This window comes from Falco cherrug, chromosome 3, assembly GCF_023634085.1.
Source record: "Falco cherrug isolate bFalChe1 chromosome 3, bFalChe1.pri, whole genome shotgun sequence".
Lineage (NCBI taxonomy): Eukaryota > Metazoa > Chordata > Aves > Falconiformes > Falconidae > Falco > Falco cherrug.
Genome location: NC_073699.1, coordinates 61772312 through 61798932, shown reverse-complemented (window position 1 = coordinate 61798932; position 26621 = coordinate 61772312). Strand labels below are relative to the sequence as shown.

Here is a 26621-nt window from a genome sequence, read left to right as displayed (position 1 = left end):
TACAAATACGCACATCTAAAGACTAACTCCTCCAAAGGTCTAAAATACACGTGTGTAACTGACCCCGAAATTCAGTGTGCTTCCTACAAGAGCCAGGGTTATCTAAACAAAGAGTTCTTAGGATGTAACCCCTTGACATCTCCACCCCTCACATTTTTTAGGATTGACATGTCCTAGCAATCACACAGACTGGGATAACAAGCCATGTCCTAAAGCAATCATTCTCCTGACAGGCATCCCACTGGCACCTTACTACCCTTCAGATCAGCAAAATAGAGCATGGCTGCCTGCATGGGCACATACCCATTTCTCCCTGACTAAATGGATTACACTGCTGCTGGCTGAATAGGGTGGCCAAGGCGACTTCCAGCCAGCCAGTATCCACACGGGTTGTGAAACAGTGTTACTCTTGGATCTGACATAAGCCCAGTTCAAATCTTAAAAAGGTCCGCAGACAGGTTGCCAGGCTCCACTTCTGCCAGGATTTGGGGTTTGTTTCTATTTTACTTTGGAAAAAAATGCAATGTGAGTATATGAAAACAGTAAGAAGGTTCAAAAACTATCAATGAAAACAGAACTAGAAGTGAGGTACACAGCAGCTTGCTGCAAGGAATTTGGGATGGAGGGGCAAGAGGGTGGGGAGAGCTGGTGCTGTAGTAAGAAGAGAAAGGATCTTAGGAAGGGACCAGTTGGAAGGATGTGAAAGTGATGTTGGAGGACAACCACCAAAAGGAAAAGCAGGTTTGGTGGTAATGGTAATTCAGTCCCATTTGTCCCTCTGAGATATGTTCTGGGATCTGAATAGCTCATCTCTGATTCAGAAGATGCGAGCCCTCTGATTCAGGGCGTGAGCACATACAGTCAGCTCACACTCTTCTTGTGAAAGCTGATTGTATGTGCCAGTATCTCAGCAGACCTAGAGAGATGCAAATTTAAACTCAGTAGACCAGGAAATGGAGGAGTGAATAAATGCAAATATATTAATCTGAAAATCAGGTTAGGTATTGCCAGGTAGGGACCGGTTGGGTGGGGAAGGGAGACTGCGTGGGCTGAGGAAAGGCTGGAAAGCCCGGCTGACTCAAGTACAGGTCTAACAGGGAGGCAGGGTCTGGCCTGGCATACGACTCGGAGCTGGCACATTAGGAACCACGCATTAGATTACTACCTGTCATATATGCAATGGCATCAGATAGCAAAAAATAGCACAGATTTTTTGGGTGTGCTTTATTTTATTCACTGTTTTTCATCTCAGGCCTCGAGCAATATCAGGCACATTTTCTTCTTTTGTTCTCTGTTTCTTTACCTGTAAGATGAGAATAATGATATTTACTTCCTTTCAAAATTGTTTGGAGATCTAGGATGAAGGGTTGGGGGATATCAGTATCTACTACAATAGTATCCCAGCTACACTTCTATGTAGTTGCTGTAATTTCTTGAAGTAGTTAAAATTTGGATTTTTTTTTCTCCTTGCTCAAAATAAAGAAATAAATTAAACTGGCAGTTCAGTGAGGAAAAGATTCAGTTCCTGATTGCCCAGTCTTATTTCTTTCCAGTATGTTGGTGAGCCACAAACCTCTGAGAACCAGGAAATCCAGAGCTAAGGTACATTGGTACGACCTGAACTTTGCCTTGTTTGATCAGTGACTCAGTCTTCCGGTAGCATACACATGATTCCTGAAGCAGATCATCTCTTAAAGGAAAACTTGTGTCCGGACCAGTGCTACTTAACAGGGAATCCTGTACAAATGCTGCAGTCAAACACTGAGATGCAGCTCCCCAAAACAGCTCTGATACATTAATTCTTTGACCTTTTTCACAGTGAGCTTGAGCACCTACAGAATCAGATACAGAAACTTTCATTTGCCCACTGTAAAGATCACAGACCACTCTCATGCAGTGTCTATAGCCAAAGGAGTTGGGGATGTCACCACCGGTAGTGGTATTAATTGCAAGACTTGTCTCCAGATTTACATGCCTCTCTTCTGTTTGCCCACACAGCTACCATCTTCATGCCATTGGTGCTATAGATTTGTTTGCAAATTAATTCCAAGAGCTATTGTGAGCCCTCGGTGTAGCCTTAATGTTGCACCGGGGTGTACGTCAGGTGGATATGTCCTAGTTTTCAGGGGTCTGAGCATCACTTGAGCTTGCTGCTGAATTTTTTGCTGTCCTGGAATGACATAAGGAACCCACAAGGCAAACTTAATTTTGTATTAACCAAGCTCTTTGTCAGCAAATTTAGGTGTTAAGTTATTCATGGTTGGCATACTAATGTGTTTATGATTCTTCTGTGAGGCCTTCACTGGGAGCAGTGGCAGCTGGACTCTGATATTAAGGTTTGCAGGTACTCACCAGCTCAAGCTTTTACTCAGGAAACATGGAAAGCTAAACAAATATGACTAGCGCACTGTCAAAAACTTTCACAACCACAAGGTATGTATCAAAAAAAACCCTCCAGTATTTTTATTGGAGGGGAAAAAAAAGAACACGACTAGGGAAGGGAAGGAGAGAAGGAAGGAAAAGGGAAAGGAGACAAGTTTTATGACTAACACCTCTTTTTTAGCAGAAAGGCTTTACTGTATTTTCAGATGCAAATTGACTGTGCCCCAGGCTTCAGCCATCAGGTTTTCACCTGCATCCATAGGTATTATAGGTACTCCTGTGCTTATGTGTGTGTATATGTATCTTAATCTGTGTGTTTAGTAATGGGCCAATTTTGGTTAAGCACTCTATAAAGAACAAAAAGGTGGTCTAAGAAGTAAACAGTGTATAGTTTAGCCATAAAGCACAGCATATGCGTGCAGACAAAATCCTGGGGGTGGACAAGAAAACTATGACTCAGGATAACTCAAGAGGATAAGTAGTTGCCTTGGTGCACCAGCAGTCTAACCCCAGCACATTTTTGGTAGGCTTTACAGGAAAAGGGAGTTTTGAAGAGGAATCTGAAGGAGGGTAGCAAGATGGCTGCATAGGTACTTACGGGAAGCTCCTTCCACACACGAAGGGTAGCCTGTGAGAAATGCAAAGCTAGTTAATATGCAGACATTGAAAGCTAGCATTGTTATCTGATCAGACTTGCTTCTTCACAGCAAATGAAAGAAAATAGATAATAATATGCTAGATAATAATATAGTGATAAGCGTGAATTCTTGGGGCTACAGGGTTTTGAGCCTGAGGCCTTTACACCTGCAGCAGTTTTGACTGAAGAAATGTTACTAATCCAACTACAGAATAACATGTTGCAGATATGTCTAGATGGATGTTGTGTATCTTGTGTCTAACTTGGTCACTTGTGTAGGTTTGAAAGGATTTATGTAGTAATTTATGTAAATACTGTAATGTCTTGCTGATTGCTGTGGACTTTTTTTGAGATACATCACATAGATAGCAATACACGTGTCTTCTATCACAGGCAAAGGATCTTGCCAAAGAGCCTTCCATTTGTATCCTTCCATCCATAGCCTTGGCTTCCACCCTTTGTAGCGTGTTTTTCCATGGGATAGCGTGTGCGAACGTTGAGTTTATTTCTTAGCTTTTTTTACTTTCCAGCACCTGTAAGGGTACTCAAACTGACAATGAGAACTCCAGTACAAAATGTGCTAGAATTTTTTAGCAGGTGCTATATTACTTGCTCCTTAACACGTCTTGTTGGATAATTAGGTATGTTATTTTAGAATGGCAGTTTATCATGCTGTCTGAAAGAGTCAGTGTCTGTTGTACACTTACAGGGTCTCTGTCTGCCTTGCATGTGACCAGTGGCAGGGAATCTTACCATCAACTTCAACTTTGAATCAGGCCCTTAATCAGTACCTGGGGATTCACTGAAGCCTAGAAGTGTAGAAATACCTGGTTACTTATACATTACGTGGGATTTCGCGTTGTGTGTTAGCATGAAGCCAAACAATTACACATTTTTTTAAAATTATTTTCCCCTCTCCATGTGTGTATCACTGTATAAGCCAAAGGTTTTGCCGCAGAGTTTCTACTCATAAAGGAAGAGACCATTCCTGATGGCTGCTAGCAATATTGCTAGGACCAGCTGCGCCTGACGAAGAGTCTGATGTTCTATGGGTAATACATAGCAAAAAAAATTGCAGTTCATGAACAATTATAATTTGTCTTGCAAGGCTAAATCACACTGATCCTTGTTATCTGTGCTATTTAAATACAACACAGTCCTGCCTACAGAGAAAGAACTAACCACCACTTAAGAAGAGCACATGCACATAGGAAGATCCAAAATTCATTTATGTATAATTAAGTATAATCTTATCCAATCATTTTAACTTGCTTTATTGCATAAATTGTACTTCCTTTCTTTAAACAAATATGTACATAGAAATACAAAACAAAACACTTCAGAGACCATTACATGTGGGGCAATCCTTAACTGATGATAATTAACACTATTATTACACTTTTAAGAGCAGTAATTCTGGTGCATTCCAAATTATAAACCCAATTGTCATAGATGTATCTCACTAAGTTCCATTTCTCATTCTGATGACAATAATAATGGTCAAGGTAGCTTTGATGGTCTCAGACCACAGTAACCTATAGTCAGTGTGCATTACTGCCTCTTTGTATAGTTGGAAAAAGGAACCAAACCTCTCGATTCTTTCAGTGGAACAAAACACACCACATTTTAAGCTGTTACTGAATTCAGAGGAAGCAAAACTGGGCCTCAATTGTGGTGAAGGATGCAGAGAGGAGACGAGAAAAAAACTTCCTGGAAATAACTTGCAGCAACAGAGATAATAAAAATGGGATCTTCAAGTACACTTTACTTTTCTGTTCTAGTACATCCAGCATTGCCAGTGATTTGTGATGTCAAGTATTTCCCCTGAATCGCCTCTTAAATTACACTGGCAGAGAACAGCATGGTTCATATAACTTAGTCATGGTGAATTTACTTGATTTACTCCAATTTTGAGGTTATATATCTGAATAAAAGCAAGTGTTGGGTAATCAGTATCCAGTTGGCCCTAGTGACTTGTCTGAAGATTGAATGGGCATGAAACAGGACTCAGCTTGTCCTATAGGATTGTAAGGAAAAGGATAGATGCATTTTAAAAGATTACACGTTTTCAGCCTCTATAGCAAAGAGAATGACTACAGAGATTTACTCCTTGTCCAACTTACAAAATAAAAAAAACCTTTAAGATGTTAAAGAGCAGCTTACAAGACATTCTGTCAAACATTCAGTTAAAACAGAACTACTGAAATTGCATCCTTTTCTGAAAAACTGAACAAAGCCAACTTATTTTGTTTTCCAGAGTATTAACAACTTCATTACTGACATAAAAATAAGGCTGTGGAAGGCTCGGATAAGACTCCCAGGTAGCACCAGTACCAGTAATGTTCCTTTCCTTTACCCAGTGCTCTGGGTATCAACTAATTAGAGCATCCTTTTTACCCAGCACTTCATCTTCTAATTTACAGTGGAAAACCTATTTAAGATGACAACAACTATCAGCACTGACCATAAGGTAAAGCCAACAAAAGCAGAAAACGATAGATGCTTTTGCACATACGTTCAACTAAATCGTGTATTTTTAGAAGTCAGAAGGCAGGCGGCCGAGCCGAGCACAGCCCGTGTTTTTCAGCCAGAGCTTCTCGGCCGCTGGAAGCCGGCAGGTCGCAGGGTGCCGGTGGCAGGGCCACCTCGCAGGGGTCCCTTCTCCTCGGGCGACCCCGCAAGGCCCGAAGCAGGGACTTTGCGGCCCCGCTGACTCGCCCAGACCCTCTCCCCTGGAAGCGGCGCCACGCGGCGCGAGCCCTTCCCTCCGGCCGGCCCCGCCGCACCGGGAGCGCCGTGGGGCAACGCCTCAGCCCGCCGCCCTGCCCGCCCCTCGGCGGGCGGCAGGAGGAACCCAGCCGAGCCCCGGGAGGCCGGCTGGGGCTGGGGGCGAGCCCAGGTGAGCGGGCCGTGCTGTGCCGTGCCCCGCCGGTCGCCGGCTTCGCCGCCCGCAGGCCGTGCCGTGCCGCGCCGCGCCGCTCCGGCCGTGAGTCAGAGCGAGGGGCGGGGAGGCGCGGCCGCCTGTGCGAGCGAGCGCGGCTCCGCCGGGCGGAGGCGGGGGCAGCGTGTCCGGCCCAGACCCCTCCTCCCGCCTTCCTCCGCCCGCCCGCTCCCTCCTCCCTCCCTGCGCGACTCTCCCGGGGACGCGGGGAGACGCCGCCGGGCCCGGGGCCTGGACCGCGCCGGGCCTGCCCGCTCCCGCCGCCCCCTGCCTCGCTCGGCCGCCGGGTAAATGTAGGCGGGCGCCCCGCGGGGGCTGCAGCAAGATGGCGGGTAGGTAGCGCCCCCCTCCCCCTTTCCGCACACGCCGCCTCCCCGGTGAGGCGCCAGCCCTCCCCCCCCCCCCCCGGCTCCCCCGCCCCGGCTTCGGAAGCGCTTCCCGCTGCTGTCCGGCTCGGAGCGCGGGGGCCGCGGGGGTGGGGTCAGGCCGGGGAGGGCGCCGGGGCGCAGCCTGCGGAGCCCGTCAGCGGCGGCGGGGGGCGGCCCCGCGGGCGGGCCGGGTCACGCGTGGCGGGGGCGCGGCGGGCCGGGCGCCTTGGCACATGGTGTATCTCCCGCAGATCTGTCGCTGCTCCAGGAGGACCTGCAGGAGGAGATCGACGCATGTGAGTGGGGCCGGGGGCCGGCGGCGCGGGGCGGCTGTCGGGCGAGGAAGTGGCTTCAGCGGGGAGCGCCCACGGTGCATTGTGGGAGGCGGCGGCGCGGTGGGGGGAGGAGGCGGCCGTGCCCCGCGCTTCCCCGTGCCCATGACACGGTCGCGGACGCGCGTGGGGCAGGCCGGTTCCCGCCGGGCTTTCCCGCGGGGCAGCGGCGGCGCGCAGCGGGGTGCGTTGTCCGGCGGGCAGCGCGCGGGGCTTCCGTTAACGGCCACCGAGGGCGGGCGGGAAGGAGGCAGCCCCGCCGGGAGGTGTGGCAGCCTGCGGGCCGCCGAGGGGCGTCGTCCCCGCATGGCCTGGGCAGGGGGGGACGCCTCCGGGGAGGAGAATCCTGCGGCGCCGGAGGCTGCAGCGTGTGGGTTGTTCGTTCCTTTTATATCTACGGTGGTTGTTTTATATATATATATTGTGTGTGTGTGTGTGTGTGTGTGTGTGTGGTATCCTTCCCCCTCCCCCCCCCCCCCCCCCCGGCCCCGCTTCCTGACCCCGCTGGAGAGATGTGTGGAAAAGAGTTCACGTCGCGGTGCAAATCACAGAATGTGGTTCAGGTACAAAATGCCTAACTCAGGGGTACGCAGCGCGGCTGGGCAGACAGGTAGATGTTACTCAGGTGAGGAGGTGTCTGCTGGCGATGTCGGTACCGAGGGAGCTTCTTGGAAGCAGAGGAGGATAAATTTGGGGCTGGAAGTGAAAATGGAGGCGGAGGCAGCTGGTGAGGCAGGCGGTGCGGCGGGGTGCGGAGCCCGGCCGGTGCCGGAGGTGTGCCGTGCTGCACGGCCGCCCGCTCGCCGCGGGGGGGGTCGCGGGAGGGAAACCTTCCCGTGCATGGCTTACGTTTTTAGAGGAGGGTTGGTTTAACTTTTCAGAATTGAACTGCTGCATCTTCTTTTTCAGTTTTGACATCTGACGTTTAAAAGGCCCTTATTGTGTGTTGCCTTGCACAAAGGGGGAGCAAGCTGTAAGGCTTGCTTTTTTTTAATTCTGATGGCTTGAAATCCACATCGATAGCATAGCCGCTTGGAAACTTTGTGTGGTTACAGGAGGAGGACTTCAGAAGTGACACACTGAAAAATAAAAGTGTGTTCTTTAAATTTCCACTTAAGATTATGATTTTCGTTGACTGTAAGAGAGGCGTTGAAGTAAGAAATTGCGTGTAGTCATTAGAGAGGTGATTGTGAACCTGTGGGCTCCTGGTGGTGGTTTGAATGTTATGGTCTTGTGTTTAAAGATGAAAAAATAATACATGCATGGAGGTATGACTCAGTCCAGATGAGAGCATCCTGAAGGTGGGAGCCATAGAAATCTAAAAATTTGAAAGCTCATTAAAAATTACTGAGGTTTTGATGGAAGCAGATGAAAGCGAATAGCTCAATACTTATGCATATTCTGTTAAGAGAAAAAAACAGGAAGCTGTGTGAATGAATGTGTGCTGTCTGGACATAGTTCAGTCACATGATGTCTTTTATGGTTCTAAATTGTATATGATTTTCTTGTGAGATGGCCGTGAGCTAGAGAAAAATAATACAGACCAGGGAGGCTGTACATGCTAGTCAAAAGAAAGACTGTTTATTGTGCGGTGGTATTTCTTTGAAATAACCATGTTTTGTACCCATGAAACAGGTCTTATATAATTTATGAAAGCATTCCCAATTGATGTGTTATTGGGGATTACATTTCATGGTTGCACATATGAAACTGACAATGAAAAAAAAAAGACAGACACAAAGCTGCAATTTTTGTCTGAACCCCACCCTACAGTACCTCTCTGTTGTAAATAGCTGAAATATTTCCTGTTCTTTCGAGTAGTGGAGTTAGACACTGTTTTAGAGGTGTATTCCTGAAGTAGGAGAACGCAATTGCGAGAAAACTGGAAGCGCTGGCAGCTTTTATGCATGTGTGATTCTGCCAGCTGCGGTCTTGCTATTACATGTGCTAAGCTATAGTTAAAGACAAACAAGGAAAAAGACATACGGGCATACTTGTAGTCCTGGTTAGTGTAATTAGGAGCAGACACGTAGGTAAATGTGAAATATTGTTAATTATATGAAAAGACTGAGATGGGATCAATGGATTGACTATTTTTGAAAGACAGCTATATAGTTTTCAATAAATCTTTGGGCTTTTAATTGAGCTGGTATCAAGCAATAGCAGAACATCAGTGAGGTACACTGGAGAAACAGGGAGTGATTGAGACTAGGTACCTGTGTAAAGATCTGGATTGGACATCTGAAGCTGCGTCTCTAATTAGGCATATGGTTTAGGACATTTTACTAGATTAGGCATTCCTTTGTAGCTCCTCAGTGAGTCTAGGTTTGATTCTGAATCACAACATTGGGTTTTTTTTTGATAATGAGAATCTACAATGTGATTCACTGATTTTTAACGCAATAAAAGTATAAAAGAAAATTAAAGAATCTTTAAGGTGACCAAGAGATACCTTTTATTAGTCTTAATCTAAAGCACTAGGAGAAGGTCCTGGAGCTGAGCAGAAAACAATGCACAGTTGCTGCTAAAAGTAATGATGCAAGCATCTGTGTATCTTCTTGGATATGCAGAGTTAAGAACAGGCTGGTTTACGATCTTTGTCTTTAAGGTCTCTGGAATCAAGTATTTTACTGGGAAGTTGGAGTTTAAACAACGACTTGTAAAAATGTACAATTTGTGCTTCCCCTCATTTATTGTGCCAACTCATTGGATGCTAATTAACCCGAAACATAAACCAGTAAATTATTGTATCTTTGGAGTATGGTTTTGATAGTTTCTTGTAAAAGGAAGTTTACATTTTCATAAAGAGAGCTTGATAAATATTTAGGTTAAATGAAAATTCCTAGATTTGAGCAGAGTAGTAAATTTGCTTTTGGAGTGCTGGGGGAGCAATAGAATATATGCTGTGGAAGGCATCTTTTTAAAAATTGTCTTTTGTTTATTTGCTTAAGAGGTCAGAGATTAAACAGGAGCTTTTATAAGAAAGGCTTTTAGAGAGTGGTTGATAAACCAGCTGGATTGACTTTTAAATAATTAATTTCAGCTTTGGTTTGCACTTCTATTTTGAAAGCTTCACATTTTCTGCTCTTGGTTGCTTGGTTACCACTGGAAAGCTCAGATTTATTTTTTTTTTTTTTCTTTTTCAGGTGAATGCATACTTTATACCTGATGGTGCATTACACAGATGATTGCTTTAAGTAGTTACATAGTTTGGCATGTGGCGTTTCAGTGCTTTAATTTTAGCTAATATTTTGCTTCTGTAGAGGTAGCTTCTGGTGCCAAAGGCTGTGATAAAGAAATTCTGGTTCTCCCATATTCAGCCAGTGGCTTTTCCTTGTTCAGTAGTTAAAAAAAAAAAAAAAAGGGTGTGTGTCAGTGAATGCATCCTTGCTGGACATGCAGAAGGTTATAAACCTTATATTAACTCCTAAATGCAAGTTCTTATTGTGAAAGTCAACTTTGTTATTGACTATAACCCCTCAAATAAGTAACATATCATTGCATTTCGTTTGGGTTAAGGTAAACCTCGTAAGAATCCTTGTGTGATACTCATTAAAGCAAAAAAACCCAACCAACGCCATCCTAAAAACCCCACCCCGGTAATAGGGTGGAAATTTGAAGTGGAAGCAAGCAGAAGCCTCCCCATCCTATCTGGTTGCTATAAGGTGGCAAAATTAAGTTAGTGGTTCAAAGTCAGCTGGACAGTTACCCATAAACACTGCTTGGACTGTTGGCTTCCTTGATCTTTTGTCATAAATCTTGCACAGGATATGAAAAGAAGTTGGGGAAAACCTGGCTTTTGTTCAAATCTTTTTGTGCATACGAAATCAAAATACAGTAGTGTAAATGCGTAAGCTAAGTATAGAACAGAAAAGAAAATAAGCAACAAAACTGGTTGAAAAGCAAATGAGGGGTTGTAGAATTACATATAGCTGATGATAAATAAAATACTCTTTGACTCTTCCTAGACAGTCCTGCCCCTCTGCCCCGGATTTTTCTGAAGATTGAACTGATCAGTACAGATAGATGCAGTCAAATGTACTATGATGCTAACTTCTTTCAGTCTGTCCATTGATGTGTGCAGGATGTGTATTCTAATTACAGATGGCTCTATTTTTCAGAATCTAGATTGTGAAAAAGGATAGCTTTATTTAACTCCAGGATTTTAATTGTGATTTAAATCAGGAGAGAAAAGAAATTTTGATCTAATACCTGGTTATAATACTGTTTTGCATTTTTTTTTTTAAAGTTTATTATTGATAACTGACAGCTGCATTTACATACGACTTTTGGTAGTTCCAGCTACTATATGCATGCTTTGGTGGTTATGTAGCTTAAGATCCAGATTCTGAAGCTTTGACTTTAATCATGTTGAAAAATGCTGAGTGATAGTTACCCTCTTCTGTATGCATAGTGTCCAGATGTTTTAACTAAAAATGCAGAAGAGGGTATTTTAATATCTAAGCATAGTTTTGACAGTTCTAGTTTAGAACTGTTAAATGAGTTTTTATAGATATACATACACACCTATGCGTAAACTTGTTTTCTTTAGCATAAGAGTTTAATGGTAGATGTAAAATTTAACAAGATAGTTTTTACAATTAGCAAATCTAGTGTTACTGGTTGGATTTCACTAGTGCATTAAACAGTTCTAAAAATAAAACCAAATACAGTAGCCATGATCTAATATACCTCTGGTCTAGCATCAAGTTCTTTTTCATTGATTGGAAAGGGAGGACAGGTCTTTCTAAGCTTTCCTCCCAGCTGGCTTCTCTGTGAGTGAGCCAGTTATTTAGCTGAGCTGAAGAAAATAGTCTTTGTGCATCTGCAGATATCAAAAGCTGGTTTATCGTTGATAGATTCCTTTCCCAGGTGATTAGCAAATCATCTGGTATTAGCAGTGAGCTTGTGTTGGTTGAATGCTTTTAATTAAATTATTTTCTTCGACTTTGGGTAGCACAGCTTGATGCTGTGTTGTAGTTCTTACTTTCTTGTAGTGAATTATACGGGCATAACATTCATTCAGTGTGTTAAAACTCACCTTCCCTTTCCCACAGCTGTACATAGTAATATCAGAAGCTTTTGCATTATGATTCCTTTGTTTCTTTGCCACAGAACAAGAATTAGTAAATTTTGTTATGCTCTTAGTTGTTATGTATAGACTGCAAGTCGGGTCACTTAGACTGCATTCCAGCTCTGAGTATAGCTAAATTTCCAACATAATGTTCAAATGCCATGCTGCAGTACTGACCTTTTGGTCCCATCAGAGTCTTAGCTCTAGTTGAAGAGTGCCAAGTTAGAGTTACCAGGTTGGCATTTCAGTAGTCCGCACTTTTTAATGTCTGTGTTGCAAAAAATAACAGAAATTAATGGCAGATTTTCTGTAGTGCTTAGAGTCAGTTCTCTGGTGTGACTTGAGATTCTGTTCTGTTGGGACTCTAATGACCATTTTTTAATGCTAATGAATCATACTTGTTAAGTCTGTTGTTTCCCCTGGAGATCAGGTTTTAATTCTCCTGACTCTTCAGTTAATTTCTTTGTTGTTATTGTGGTGATTGACCCTCATAGAAACTGGGAGACTCGGGTGGATGGCTGTGTCCCTGTAGAATTTTGATTTTAGTGGTCTCAGGTGGGTGATGGTCAATCTCTTTCTCGAGCAACCTTTTAGGATCCTAGAGAAGGAGATTATGTGAGGAAAGGATTGTGCTTGGTTTGGTATAGGCTGATGAAACTTCCTCATGCAGCTGCACATGTTTTCTCCTTTACACCTAGCAGAAGATTGAAGAAGAGGTAATTTTCTAGGCTTTCAGCTTCCCAAGACCAGTAGGATCACTTCTGATGTGAAAATGTGCTTTTCGCCAGCCAACTTTTATGTTCCTGTCTCTCACAAGGATCCTCAATTAACGTTGCCAGCTCTTTTTTTTATTATTTTTATTATTTTAATTTTACTTTGTCTCCTTATTTATCTCCTAGGGCTTCAGGTATTCTCTTCCCTTTCTCGCCAACTCAGAGGAAAAAATCAAAATGAGGTTGGAGTGAATGAGTCCAGAAGGAGGAAGGAGCTGGAAATTTAAAAAATCCTAAGCTTAAGATAGAGTAAAGCCTTGGTGTGTTCATGCAGTTGTTTCTGACTGCTGACCTATTGTGGAGGTGGCAGACTGCAGGCTGTTGAAGATAAAATGCCTTTCTTTCCTGTGTGTGTCTTTTGCTGCTAAGACTTCCCCTCTGTGTGGGCAGGAAGTTTTCATTGTAAGAACAGTAGCTGCAAGAGATGACTTGTAACACTAGCAGAACTGGATGAAAGGATAACTTCTGCTTTGAGAGCTGGAGTAACAATTCTGTCTTTGGAAGAGCAAGGCAGGGGCTGCTGCCCCTAAAGGAACCCAAAACATTAGGGTTTCTCTGTACAGCATAAGAAAACTTTATGTGAATTTTTCTTGGTTTGGGAGGGATGCTGCGGTTCTTTCTGGCAATAGACTGTTAAAATCCTGTCCAATATTATAGGTTGAACAAAAGGTCAAGGTATGTTTGTGAAGGGTGTTCATTTGCAACAGCAGAGAGAGAGTTGAGAGTACTGATTTGGTGGGGTTTTTTAAACTATTTTTAAGGTAAAGAAAAATGAAAGGCAAATAGTACAATAAATATGCATTATTCTGAGATAAAATTTTCATAAAAGCTAAATATATTAATGTATAAAAGTGGCATTCTGTATGAGCGAAAATGCAGACTGTTGGAGTGTTTTCCTCTGATAAAACAAGTCTGCTTAGGGTTTTTTTTTGTCTCGTTGCCATAGTGCCTGAACAGTTCACAAATACTTTAATGGGAGAGAGACTACCTTTTCCTTCCTCTCTAGCCTTCAGGAGGAATAGCTTGATTAGTCTGTAGGGATACTTGCTTGTGCAAGTTTGCTTGTATATATGTTTTGTTAGAGAAAACTGTATTTTAAATAACACTGAAATTAACACCCATGACTGTTCTTACTTTTTCTAAGAGTGAATCCATGAGTGAATCCACTGCATTCTGTACTGCTCAGTCTTCTCCCATAGATCAGTTTTATACTTCATGCTGAACGTGGGCAGGAAAGGTGTAGAGAGTTGCAGAAGGAAGAAAAGTGCGAAGAGTTACAGAAAGAATTTCCATCTTCGAACGTCTGGGAAACACAAAGGCTGTCCCACAAAGAGTTTTGAATGCTGTCAAGACTGTCTCAAGAGTGTTGTCTGGGGTTTAAGTGGAGAGAGAAGTACAGTTAGGAAGTTCAAAGTGATTTATTTTGCAAAGCCATGTTTTATAGATTATGGATGCACTAATGATAGAACTTGCCTTCCCTGCAGCATTTAGCCCAAGTAAGTGTATTTCAGTTACTGTGATTGAACCAGTCAAAGTAACTGCAGAGCGGAGCAACATTTCAATCAAGTGAAACAGTTGGGTTTAGTAGCTGATGTGTCATAACTCATGGGGTCACTCAGGGTTGCAAAGCTAGCACAAGCCTTTGCAGTGTCTGAATTTGAACTGCTTGCTTCATAATGCTCTCTCTTCCAGTTAGCCCAAGGTTAAAGCATATGTAGTTTGAACTTGATGTTTTTGTGTGTACTAGATGCCCAGTTAGGGGGCAGAATTTGAGCATGCCCCCAAGCACAGTGAATGCATGTGTCCTGTCACGGTGGGACCAGGGAAAACATCTTGACTGAGGATGGAAGTGGAATTCTCTTTGTACTGCTACAAAATTGTCAGTCATGGAGTTAATCGAAACTCCCACAAGCGACCGTGCTCTGCAGAGAGAGTGGATGCTTTTCCCTGACTGTAAGGAACTTGTAGAGGAGAAAGTATTTTAGAGGAACTTCCTGCTCCCTGCTCGCACTAGCTGACTTTTGCTTCATTCCACAATTCTTAATTGCATGCAGTTGTTTGGAAGGAGTAAAAGATAGGGACCTAAATAGCAGGGAACTTGAGTACCATGGTGATCTGTGTGACATGCTCCCAACAGGAAACTGGCAAACAAAATATAAACTGTTGATTGTTATAACTGGTAGCTTAGATGTCGTCCTCTTTGTTTCAGTTTCCTCTGGACCAGCTTTTGTTGCAGGTCAAACCATTAACTGGTAGAAGGTACATTCTGTTGCTGTGCAAATAAATGACTAGTGAGCAGTATGAAGTAGAACTCTTCTTTTGTTTCACAGCAGATCAGGATTTTCAGTGCTGCCTGTGTATGTCTGGAAAAGACAAACTTGTCTGTAGCTGTACCAGTCCTTGCTGCTTAGAGAATTTTGTATCGCTCCTTGTTTCCTTTGATGCTTGATGAGAAATGCAACTCCTTTGGCATGCTTGATAACTAACTATATTTTTTTAAGGCCTTTGCTAAATGAAAATACTATTTTAGTCTGTTATGTTTAGTCTAGCGGGTTTTTAAATTCGCTGTGCCATACTTGCATGAGTTCGGTGTGTAAACAGCTGCTGATTTTGATTCCTGTGCCTGTCTTTCATCTGCTAAATGCTCCCCTCACCAAGCCTGTACCAAGGCTTTATTTTAATGGGTTTGCTCTGGGCTTCAAGCTGTTAGCAAGCTCTTCTGTGTAAGTGCTACATAGGGGCTAATGTGGTAAGCTTTGCTGTTAACACCACAGCTTTGCATCAGAGCTGCTTTGCATTTCCCCCTTCTTAACTTCTTCCTTGCTCTTGCCTCTCTCCTCCTTCTCCCCCATCCCCAAACTCAGAGTGTAGACAGAATCTGTGCATATAGGTGTGGTAACTTCACATTCATAAAAGGCTCAAGGTGGACAGCACTCTGTGTTTGAAGGGGAAATTTAGGGGAGAGGCAGAGAAAGGGAATTGTGGTTCTTATTTATCCTAATATGGTGGGTGGACTGGAATATAAGATTGTTACTTGCAGATCCCTTTTATACTTCTGTTCACCTGCTTCGTAATTTTTGCTGATTTTAATCACACACTGTTCACACTAGCATTTTTCTCCAAAAACATTTGCAATATCAGGGTAAACTTGTGGCATCTTATTTGCGTGTTTAGTCTCAGACTACAGCAGGAAAACAGAGATAGCAGATTTCAAGTGTCTCTTAGAAAAATCAGCTCCCCCTTTCTGACAGTGGGATCTGTGGTCACCAGTGAGTGATACCTGGATTGGGCAGGCAAAGTGGTGGAATTTAGCATGACGTGCATTCTGTAATACATGTGCAACTGTCATCACAGTAGCTCTTGGTTAATATTACTGAAGCAGCACAGTAAATTTGTGGTAGCAAATGAAGCTGAAATAGTGTGACTAACACTTTGGTCTGTGCTGTCGCTGCAGAATCAGAGCTGGAATATAGTGCAGTGTGAAAGGGTAAGAGTAATGAATTCATAACTGTGGACAAACGTAGATGTTTAGCTTCCAGGCTTATGCTGAAGTGCATTTCTTTTTGCAGAACGTCAAGATGTAAAATGATATTTTGTATAGAAAATTAGATGGAAATGAATCTATTCACAATATTGAAGGACTGAGAATATTGTGTTCTGCAAGAATCTGAATGTAAGGTGAATTTATTCCTTGATAGCATAGAGGATGATAACTTAGAACAAAACTTGCTGTTATTTTGTGATTATGCTATCAAATGTTTGGGCTCACAGAACTACTCTTTTTGCTTTGCAATTAAACAGAAGAATTACTTGAATAGTAGAACAGAACTAAGTCCTTTCTGCATATTTGCTGTATTAACCTGGACATCCTTATGGTAATATTCGATGTAGAGCATAGTAGTTACCGGAACTATAGCTGAATAAAAAATAGTCCCTTTTACTAGATATATCTGTAGCAACTGCAGTAGAGACTTAGGATCTTGAGAATGCTTGGGAAACGCAGAAGATAAAATGAGAGAGCTCTAATATTAGTTGGAAATCTCAAAGCTTTAAAATTGTTTTTGCTCAGCTTTCAGAAATGAAAATTGCTCATTTTTAGAATACCTGTTGTCTTACCAAGTTTCCATGCCAAAATGAGGGAGGATATGTTTCTGCCATGGAGCCCATAGTAAACAAGAATACATGGAGACCTTGCTACCGAAAAGTCTATGGCAAAGAGTTACTCATGCATTGTCAAATAAAAGAAGAATACTTTTAGAAACATGATCTTGTGCACTTGTCTCTAAAAGAGACAACATGATCAAGATCTTTGTGAAGCGTACCATGAAGATGAGATATGTAGTAGAAAAATTTGCTCTCTTGAAAATTGTCCTATAGACTACACTTTTATAGGGGACTGAGTTTTAAATGGACTTTTGTTGTTGTAAGCTCAACCAAGCTTGTCAGTGGTTGACAAAGCACCTCTAAACATAGTCTCATCATGATTGCTATATGGTTTATGTTAGTTAATAATCATGGTAAGTAGTTGTTGTATCCTTGCATAAAACAGAGGAAAGTTTAAGGGAAACAGGAGAACTTAAAGTGGGAGGCTGTTAATGTATTGCTGGTATGGTATGGACTGGATGTAAGATAGATAGACAAGCCTGAACAACTTCTACAAAAAACAGTTAAGTATTTGGACAGGAAAATGAAGGTACAGAGAGAAGTTACTTGGCTTGTGTCATACAACGGGTCAGTGGTAGTCAGATACTGAAACAAAATCCAGTGCTTATTTTGTTATGCAGTGCTGCCTTATATTTGGTGGTAGTTGTATAGAGTTTTGAAGAGAAGTTTGCAAACTACTTACTGTAGATAAATCAATTTATTCAATTTGCTCTGCTTTGGTGCTTATGTGGACAGAAAATAGGGGCATTTGATTGCTTTTTGCACTGTTGTCCAATTACTGTTCCTCCCCCATCAGCACTGGTGACTTGAAACTGCTGGGATAGTTCTTATAGAAAACTTGAAACTGCTGGGTTTTTATAGAAACTCCTAATTTGTCTTAGCTGTACTTCTTTTGCATGTTGGTGTGAACATGTAAGACCAGATTAAAAGGTACTTAGGCTCTGCACTTGCATTAGTTTTCAGTGGTGTGTTATAGTTTAGATGCCTTTTGAGCATTTGGTCTGGACTTTTTGGTACTGGTTTGAAAAACTAAGAAAAGTGACCTGTAGTTTTTCTGCAGCAGGAGAGGGAAGTAACATGTGGCTCTGTTGCCTGTTCTATATTCTTAAGTGGGAATGAATTGGGATGTTCCGCATTTGAACTAGCCAAGACTTGTACTGGTTTTGGCTAGGATAGAATTAAATTTCTTCATATTAGCTTGTATTGTGCTATGTTTTGGATTTGTGCTGAAACTAGTGTTGATAGCACTGTTCAGCAGTTACTAAAACATCAGTGTGTTTACACAGTGTCAAGCCCTTTTCTGCTCCTCACACTAACCTACCAGCAAGTAGGTTGAAACAACCCCGTAAGCTGCTGTGAACTCTGCGCCAGCCAGAAGCAGTACACTTGTGTTCAAGGTTGTCTTCTGCATTTGTAGAATTTACAAAAAGGTCCTGTTGTGGTACTTGGGCAAGTGCTCAAAGCTGGGTGGAAAGCAGAGGAGGGCAAGAGGCAAAGCTCAGTTAACAGCCTTTTTGATAGCTTTTTTGGAACAATCTTCCAAGTGTAGGGAATATCAAAGTGACTTTGTTAATTGAATAATGCAAAATATATTCTATATGCATTTTAGATGAGGAGTGGTTAGATTGTTGGTCAGTCATATTTGGGGCAAGTTAAAGACAAACATCCACTTGAGGGGCTTTGTTAGAATGGGAAGTGTACTGGGCTGATGGCTCTTTTCACTTGGATTGGTGTCTTACTGTTGAAGGTGAAAATGAATATGTAAGATAACAGTAACAGTACTTGAATAGAACTTTAAACCGTTCATGTACAGTTTGTTTATTCATGTACATGTTCATTTATTTTTATCACCCCTCTTCCATGTTGGTATTAATGCTACGATTATCCAGATGTTGCTGTTTGAATGATCTCTTTTGTGACTATAAGCTGAGATGCTGGAATTTATTTAGATAATAAATGTTGCTCGGCATCAATAGCAGAGGCACATCAAGCCCAGTGTAGTGGTAAACTTAATTTTACAAAGCACAAATGCAGCACAAATCTACACACCTCACTTTCTGTTTGAACTAGTAGGAGACATCAATCAGATAAATTGTAAGCAGCTGCTCGTATTTTTATCATTGATATTTAGATGTGATATAGAGTGGATTTAGAGTTTGTTTGACTTAACTGGTTTCACAAGGCAAAAATTATCAGAACATTCAGTTTGCTAAATCAAAGGCATCAGAAATATAGTCACCTTCGGTTCATGTTTATGCATCGAGACATACAAAGTGAGCAGTTGCCATGTTTTACACCATCTGAGGTGGCATCTACATTGAACCACTCACTGTAGGAGTGTTAGGGGAGAGTAAATGTAGAGGGAAGAGAGAGGAGCATGGAATATGAAGTTGAGGTTGAGAGGAGAGAAATGGAGGGAGTAAAACTAGTGCTGGTTGATATAATGTCAGCTTTTTTTATTATTCCTGCATTTGATAGCTAAATAAAAATAATCATATTGGTGACAATAATTATGTTGATATTTTGACATGTTTCTTCAAGTTAAGCTTTTAAATTTGTAGTATGATCAACAGACTTCAAAATAGGAAAATAGGACCCTGCCGTGGAATTAATTTCACTGAATATTAGTGATGGGTTTTTTCTCCCCAGTTGGTTATGTCATAACTTAACTGTATTAATTTAAGTTCTATAGTTTAGAAATTGATCTGAGTGCAGTGCTTTAGTTCCCAAGTGAAGGACTCAATTGTAATGAGTTTTAATGCAATTAATTTCCTGGAATGAGGAGTACCTGTGTAACTTAATTAATATGTGGATGCTGCAGAATGTGTTTGTTGCTTCAAAGTATGTCTTGAGTCAGCACTCCAACAGTAGGAGCTTGTAAACAACAAAATGTTCCTATGAGGAATGGTGAAGGACTTTGGCCTTGTCTAGTTTGGAGAAAAGGAGGTTGTGGGGTGACCTCACGGCTCTCTACAGCTTCCTGAGGAGGGCACGTGGAGAAGGAGGTGCTGATGTCTTCTCCTTGGGATCTGGTGACAGGTTGCACGGGAATGATTCAAAGCTGTGTCTGTCAGGGGAGGTTTAGACTGGACATTAGGAAGCATTTATTCACCCAGAGGGTGATGAAACACTGGAATGGGCTTCCTGTAGAAGCGGTCGATGCCCCAAGCCTGTCGGTGTTTAAGAGGCATCTGGACAGTGCCCTTAACAGCGTGCTTTAACTTGTGGTCAGCCCTGAAGTGGTCAGGTGGTCAGAGTAGATGATCGTTGTAGACCCTTTCCAACTGAAATATTCTATTCTAAAAAGACTAGTTTGTGTGAGAGGATCATGGCATAACTATAAACCCATGAAAACCTGTGGTTTCAGTTGGATTGATGGGTTGAATTAAAGGCCTATGAACCTGTGAAAGGATGTAGCCTGGTCCTTGTTAACTTGACCTGCCATAAAACCCTAACTTGCATTATGAGTATATTTTTACCTTCCCTCCACCTTTCCTGTGAAAATAAAATTGCTTCTTGCAAAAAAACCACAACCAAACCACAAACCCAAACTAAAAACAGGTTCAAAGTTGTGTAAACCTGGGGTTGCTAAGTGCTTTCTTTCCCTTTGTGCTGCAGTAGCTTTCTGCATCTGACCTTTCTTTTGAGTCTTCCCTTCCTCCCCCTGCAGTTTATCCTCTGCCTTAGGTGTATCCAAGAGCACTAGTTCCTCTCCCCAGATTGCTCTTTCATCTACTTTGTCTCACAGCTCCTAGCACACTTTCTTCCTTGCCCCTGTCTCCCAGATTCTTCTTACACATTTGCTCTTCTCCCATCACTTCTTCATTTTATTTCTGGCAAGGGTTTCATGTCCTATCAGCAACTGCAGAATTTGGGCTCTCTTCCAGGCGTAGGATTTATTTATGACCAATTAAACAATGTCCATTGATTCTCTACCTAGAAAATGGGAGAATTAGTTTATTGGTAAAGGGATGCTGTTTGACTCAGTTTAGGTCTAAAAATATTACTCTTCTAGAGAAATTTGGTGTTAAACCTTTTGACATTTGAAATACATTAAGGAAGACTTCAGAAAATGGTAGCTACTTGTGTATTCTGAATGTTGAAGATGGTACAACGTTTGATAACCAATTTATGTAACATAGCATAATTGTACGGAAAGTAAGAGAATATTTTTTCTTTGCTCTATAGCTTTCACTTTTTTTAAAAAAAATCATTGTTAGACTTCTAGATCTATCTGTATTTCTCTTCATCTCTGCTAGTTTTCAAAAGGCTTTTCAGATAAACTTGGCTAGACAAGCATAGCTGTAGTGTTATATTTTCAGGAGTAAAGCAGGTGGTCTGGGATAGTTCTTGCAGATAAGTAATTGCATTTGCAGGCTAAGGTGTGTGTGTTATGGGTCTGAGTTTTTGAGCAGTTTAGGGGGCATATGGAAGCTAAAAAAGGTGGTAGTTCAAATCTGAATTCTTCAAGCAGTTCTGCAGAGCAGGGATGGACCCCTTTTCCACACTATTGTGGTTCCATGTTGATAAAGGTGTCTGTTCATATGAAGTTCCCTGTTGATGCCCTGGTTAATAATAATGCAGTAGGTGAATTGTGCCTGTTTTATTTGGTAGTCGGATATAGCAACACACATCTGAACATGTTAACATGCTTAATTTAGATTTTTCTTTTTTTGAAAAGGTTTGTTGGTCTGTTAGATGATGTATTAACTCTTTACTGTTGGGCTAATTGCAGCTATGATTTTAGTCTTTTGTGTCTTCAAAAAGCTGACTTTGGAATTAGCTAGAAGTAATTTCCTTATATAAAGATACAAGGTATAAAAATACTGTTTGTCAGCTAAAAATATCATGAACCTGGTATGTTTAGTGAAACATTGTATTTGGGAATCTAGAGAAATTTACTCAAAATCCATTTAGTCCAATTGGTATGTCATCAATCACTCTTGTGTAGAAAAGGCTTTCTGGGGTTGAAGAAAGCTGGGGGAGTGATGTAGCACAGTTAGTAAATACGTTGTCAATGAGACCTTGCCTAGACTTCTGTATTTCAAACCCAACAACAGACATCATTTTAGTGTTAAACTACTGTGATTATAAGGAATATTTCTGATGTCTCTGATAGTTGGTGTGGATGACTACAGCTCAGAGTCTGATGTGATTATTATACCTTCAGCCCTGGACTTTGTCTCACAAGATGAAATGTTGACGCCTTTGGGAAGACTGGACAAGTACGCTGCAAGTGAGAACATATTTAACAGGTATGCTTTTTGAATGTCCTGTCTGGCTAATGGTGTGCAAGCTATTTATCTGATTCAAATCTACTGAAGTTAATTTGCATGAAATACAAATAATTTAAAAAACCCAACAACTTTACAAAATTCTTCTGTTTCTGTTCCTCCTTGTGTTTGCTGATGCTCCTCCTTCTTACTGAGGGCGAATTATTATTGATAACAGAAAAACATTTGCTTACCTTTGAAGCAACTGTAGTTCAGGACTTCTGGAACTTTTTCATTAATTGAATGTTGTGGTTTAGCTCCAGCTGGCAACTAAGAACCACACAGCCGCTTGCTCACTTCCCTCTTTCTGTGGTGGGATGGGGAGAAGAATTGGGAAAAAGGTAAAACTCATGGGTGGAGTTCAGAACAATTTAATAATTGAAATAAAATGAAATTTAATAATAATACAATGAAAAGGGAAGAGAGGAATAAAATCTAAAAGGAAAAAAAAAGCCAACCAAGCGAGCGATGCACAGTATAGTTGCTCGCCACTCATTGACCAATACAATACCCAGCCAGTCCCTGAGCAGCGGTGTGCAGGCCATGGTCAACTTCCCCCAGTTTATATACTGAGCCTAATGTTCTATGGTATAGAATATCCTGTTGGCTAGTTTGGGGCAGCTGTCCTGGCAGTGTCCCCCCTGCCCCCAATTTTTTTCTGCTTCTCCAGCCTTTTTGCTGGCAGGACCTAAGAAACTGAAGAGTCCCTGACTTATTTTTAGTTGTTGCTAAGTAATGTTTATATTGACAGTTGTGTTACCAACATTATTCTCATACTAAATCCAAAACCACAGCATTGTACCAGCTACTGGAAAGAAGATTGACTCTATCCCAGCTGAAACCAGGACATTGGACCACATCCTTTTAGGTTTTTTTGTGGGTGCTAACATTCCTGTTGACACAGGACTAGAAGATAATAGTCAACTGTATCCATAGCTCTGTGGAAATTGTCTTCAAGAAAATACTTCATGAAAGGTCAGGAGAGGATAATGAACAGTATTGTAGGTTGCCAGGGGAACCCAGTAAGTTTTTCAGGATCATCCTCATCCATAGTTTACAGGTTAGGCATTTCTGTTTCTGGTTATTGAAAATGGACTTGTCCAGGTAATACTGTGGTCTGCATTTTCCTCTTTGTATTTAATGCCACTGAACTAGTTGCTCCGTTTAAAAGCGCAGGTACCGTAGCATACTTCAGCCACATCCCTCACTCCCTGCCCCATCCCCTGCACAGAGACTCTGCATTGGAATGGAGCAATTCAAAACCAGCTTTAATTGTATCTGTAAACAGTTACAAGATCACAGAAATGTATGAAATATGTTAAGGTTGAGGTTTTCTGGTGTTTTAATATAGTTTAGTTTGGGCTCCAAATAAATCTTTAATAAAGTATGTTTGCTTTTATGTTGAGTTCTTGTTTTAGTAGTATGCAGAAGATAAGCCTGTGATCAACCACCCTGTAGACTAGCCTCTATTTTGTTGTTCATGGCCAGAATTCTGTAAGGATTTAGTCTTTTGCTTAACTTTAGTCATGAGAAGTATACTTAAAATTCTATACTATGTATATGAACATACCCGTGTTTGGAAGGTTTCATTCTGATTGAAACGAACCTAACAATTACAGAATGTTTTCTTTTCTTATAACTTACATAAATCTGTATGCATAAATTAGTTCTGAAATGCCTGATTTTAAAGTTTTCTGTTTTCCTGAAATCCGGACTTGGTTGTATTTTACAATTTGAGATGAAATGAGCAGTTGCCAACCAGGAGGAAGTTTTTGTGTGTGACTTTTCATGGGGAGGGAGGGAAGAGGAACCTTTAGGGCTATAGGTGACAACTATGTAATGAAAGATAGGAGGGAGGAGAACAAACTCAGAAACTCCAGTTGTGTGGCTTGAATTTTAAACAAGAATAGTAGTCCTCATATTTTACTTGCTCATTTAAGAAAAAACTGACTGTCTGAGTCTCTCTCTCTGTATGGTTTGTGTGGGGTGTGGGGCATGCATTAGCTTGAAATCTTTTTGATGATGCTGTCCAGCTTTATGCATCCTCTGCTTTTCTGCAGGGGAGGATGGGTGGAGTAACAACAAGTTTTCTCTGGGTTTTTTTTTGTGTGTTTGCTTGTTTGTGTTATTTTTGCTGGTATAAACATGCTGTTTAATCCTAGTTCTCTTTGTAGGCCTACTGAGTTATGTAGCATAAGAAAATAAAGGAAATAGCATATGATAGCCATTAGTGATGTAACTGTGAATAGCAGTGATAACACTGTAAGTGATAGTGAGTAACTATTGCAGGCAGTTTATGATGATTCAGCATTAGCCAGTCTCAGGGATAATTGTTGAGATTTTTGCTAAACAAATGAACTGGGGCATTTCATAGGGAAAAGATAAGAATAAACAAATGTAGTTTAATTTATGTCTCAGTATGGTATAGTCACATACAATTACTTATGTGTAGTTTAACATATTTAATATTATGATTGAATTAACAACGTTTCAGTTGTTTCTGTGATCTTGAACCTACATTTGTATGGCAGCTTCAAATTATAGATGCCCAAACCCTTGAAACCTAATTATTGAGCCTGGGTAAATTAGGCTAAGAATTTTTTTGTTCTTTAAATGGATGAATTTGCTTTTAGTATGGTTTTTATGGGGAAAAAAAATGATTTTTATTTGAAGTATTATTTCTTTTTGCATTTGTTTTAATTATTGTTTTCTGTCTGGTTAGCCATCTACATATGTATCATATTTGCAGCGTGTGATTATGTTGAATGGTTCAGCTGGTGTCTTGAAGGCCAAAGCCAGTTGCTCTGAGATGGAAATGGATCTGTATCTGCATCCTAAGAAATTTTAGCAGATCAGATTTGGAACATGCAAATAAGATTTTATGCTTCATTTATATGTGTATGATTTTTGATGGGATGAACAGAAAAAGAGAGTGTGAGGTAGGGAACAGGAAAAGAGAGTGTGAGGTAGGAAATCCTTTAACGGTTTCCCAAATGGTGGAAGGAGTTGCTGTGTGACAATTTTTGGCATGTTATGGTCTACATCCTCACTGTCTTTTAAGTGTTGATCAGACCACAGATGATCTCTTCGTCTATGAGAATGGAGAGGAACCTGACAAATATTACTATAAATGACCCTTCTTGTATCTGAAAACCAAAGCAAGTGGGACTCTGGTTATGGTTTTATTAATGAAGAGGCAGCCTCCAGACCACACACTATTTCTGGGGCTGCAAGCATGTTGCCGGGCCATGTTGAGCTTCTCATCAACCAACAAACCCAAGTCCATCTCCTGAGGCCTGTTCTCAATCCGTTCTCCACCCAGCCTGTATTTGTGCTTGGGATTGTCCTGACCCAGGTGCAGGATCTTGCACTTGACCTTGCTAACTTCATGAGGTTTGCACAGGCCCACTCCTCAAGCCTTCCAGGGTCCCTCTGGATGGCATCCCTTCCCTCTAGCTGTCGACTGCGCCACACAGCTTGGTGGTGTTGGCAAACTTGCTGTGGGTGCACTCAGTCTCACTGTCTGTGTTGCTGACAAAGATGTTAAACAGCACCGGTCCCATACTGACCCTTGAGGAACACCGCTCGTCACTGGTCTCCACAGTCTTCTGAGATTGGGGAAAATAGTGTTCCGCTAAGTTGCTACTACCAGTATTCACTTAAACATGAAATGAAATCTTCATTTAGAAGTTCTTCAAAAATGGGCAAGGAAAAAAATAATCTTCTTTCTTTGCCTTTCTCTTTTTTTCTTTTAACATCTGCTTACTTGCTAAATGTACTCATTGTGCAGATGAACTCATTTATATTCTATACAAGAAATTTATTAAAGGGCTAATGATGGTGATTGGTACACAATAATTATACCACTTAGAACTCCCAGTATTGATTCCAAGTAAGGTCAAAGGGGTGTATAAAAGGAGTTTGAATGAGCCAAGCAAATATATTTATAGCTCTTCTGGACATATGTTGTCACAAATCCTAATTACATCCGTGTGTGGAGTCTTCAAAATATCCGTTCCCTGCATGTGGACATAAAGACAGGATGTTTGTAATCTATCCCTGTTTTATCACACTGCTGATTGCAGTGAAGTGTGCCTACAAGTTATCCTAACTTACCAGTTTTTCTATTATTGGGCAAGCTCTCCCCATGCATGCTCATGAAAACTCGAACTTTGCTAATTTTCCTCCACTTAGGCACACATAATAGCTGAAGCTCTTGTACTGCATGCTACGTTCCAGCCTTTGGCCTTTCTTTGTGCTGTAAGCTATTTAATGGATAAATAGATGCATTGCTGCTTAGGTGGCAGTCATATGCCAAAGACACATGTGGTGAATAAATAGTTCTCTTTGAGAGTTCACAGCTGTAGGTTATTGATTTGAAGCATCACTTGCCAGAGCAGCTAGTGAAAGTCTCTTTGGACCTGGAGGAATCGGGTACAAAATCTGACTGAACAGGCAAGAAGATGCAATTCTATTTGTTGCCGCAATGAAGACAATTCTGCTGGCACGGAGAATGTGCAAAGGTAGAAGTTTGTAGTGAAGCTTAGTATCTCATTAGAGGCAAGCACTGCACAAGCCCAAGCCAGTGGCAGGAGGGAAATGGCAGTAAACCGTTAATCCTTGTCCCAGATTGTGCTCTGATAACCAGGAGTAATGTATAGTAACAGACTGTATGCC

At 41.5% G+C, this 26621-nt stretch overlaps 1 protein-coding gene across 11 annotated transcripts in view; it reads left to right on the top strand.

Moving 5' to 3' along the window:
- The first annotated feature begins 6111 nt into the window (after positions 1–6111).
- Positions 6112–26621, top strand: part of PPP4R1 (protein phosphatase 4 regulatory subunit 1) — a 66334-nt gene continuing 45824 nt past the window's right edge. For 2 of the 11 annotated variants that reach the window (XM_055706248.1, XM_055706247.1), the window contains exons 1-3: positions 6113–6292; positions 6580–6624; positions 21842–21926. In XM_055706248.1, coding sequence (XP_055562223.1) covers positions 6286–6292; positions 6580–6624; positions 21842–21926 — 137 coding nt within the window. In that variant the 5' untranslated portion in view covers positions 6113–6285. Of the gene's footprint in view, positions 6293–6575; positions 6625–6720; positions 6845–6951; positions 7031–21789; positions 21927–26621 lie in introns of those variants that run through there. The other 9 variants (XM_055706245.1, XM_055706244.1, XM_055706249.1 and 6 more) reach the window with 9 other exon arrangements.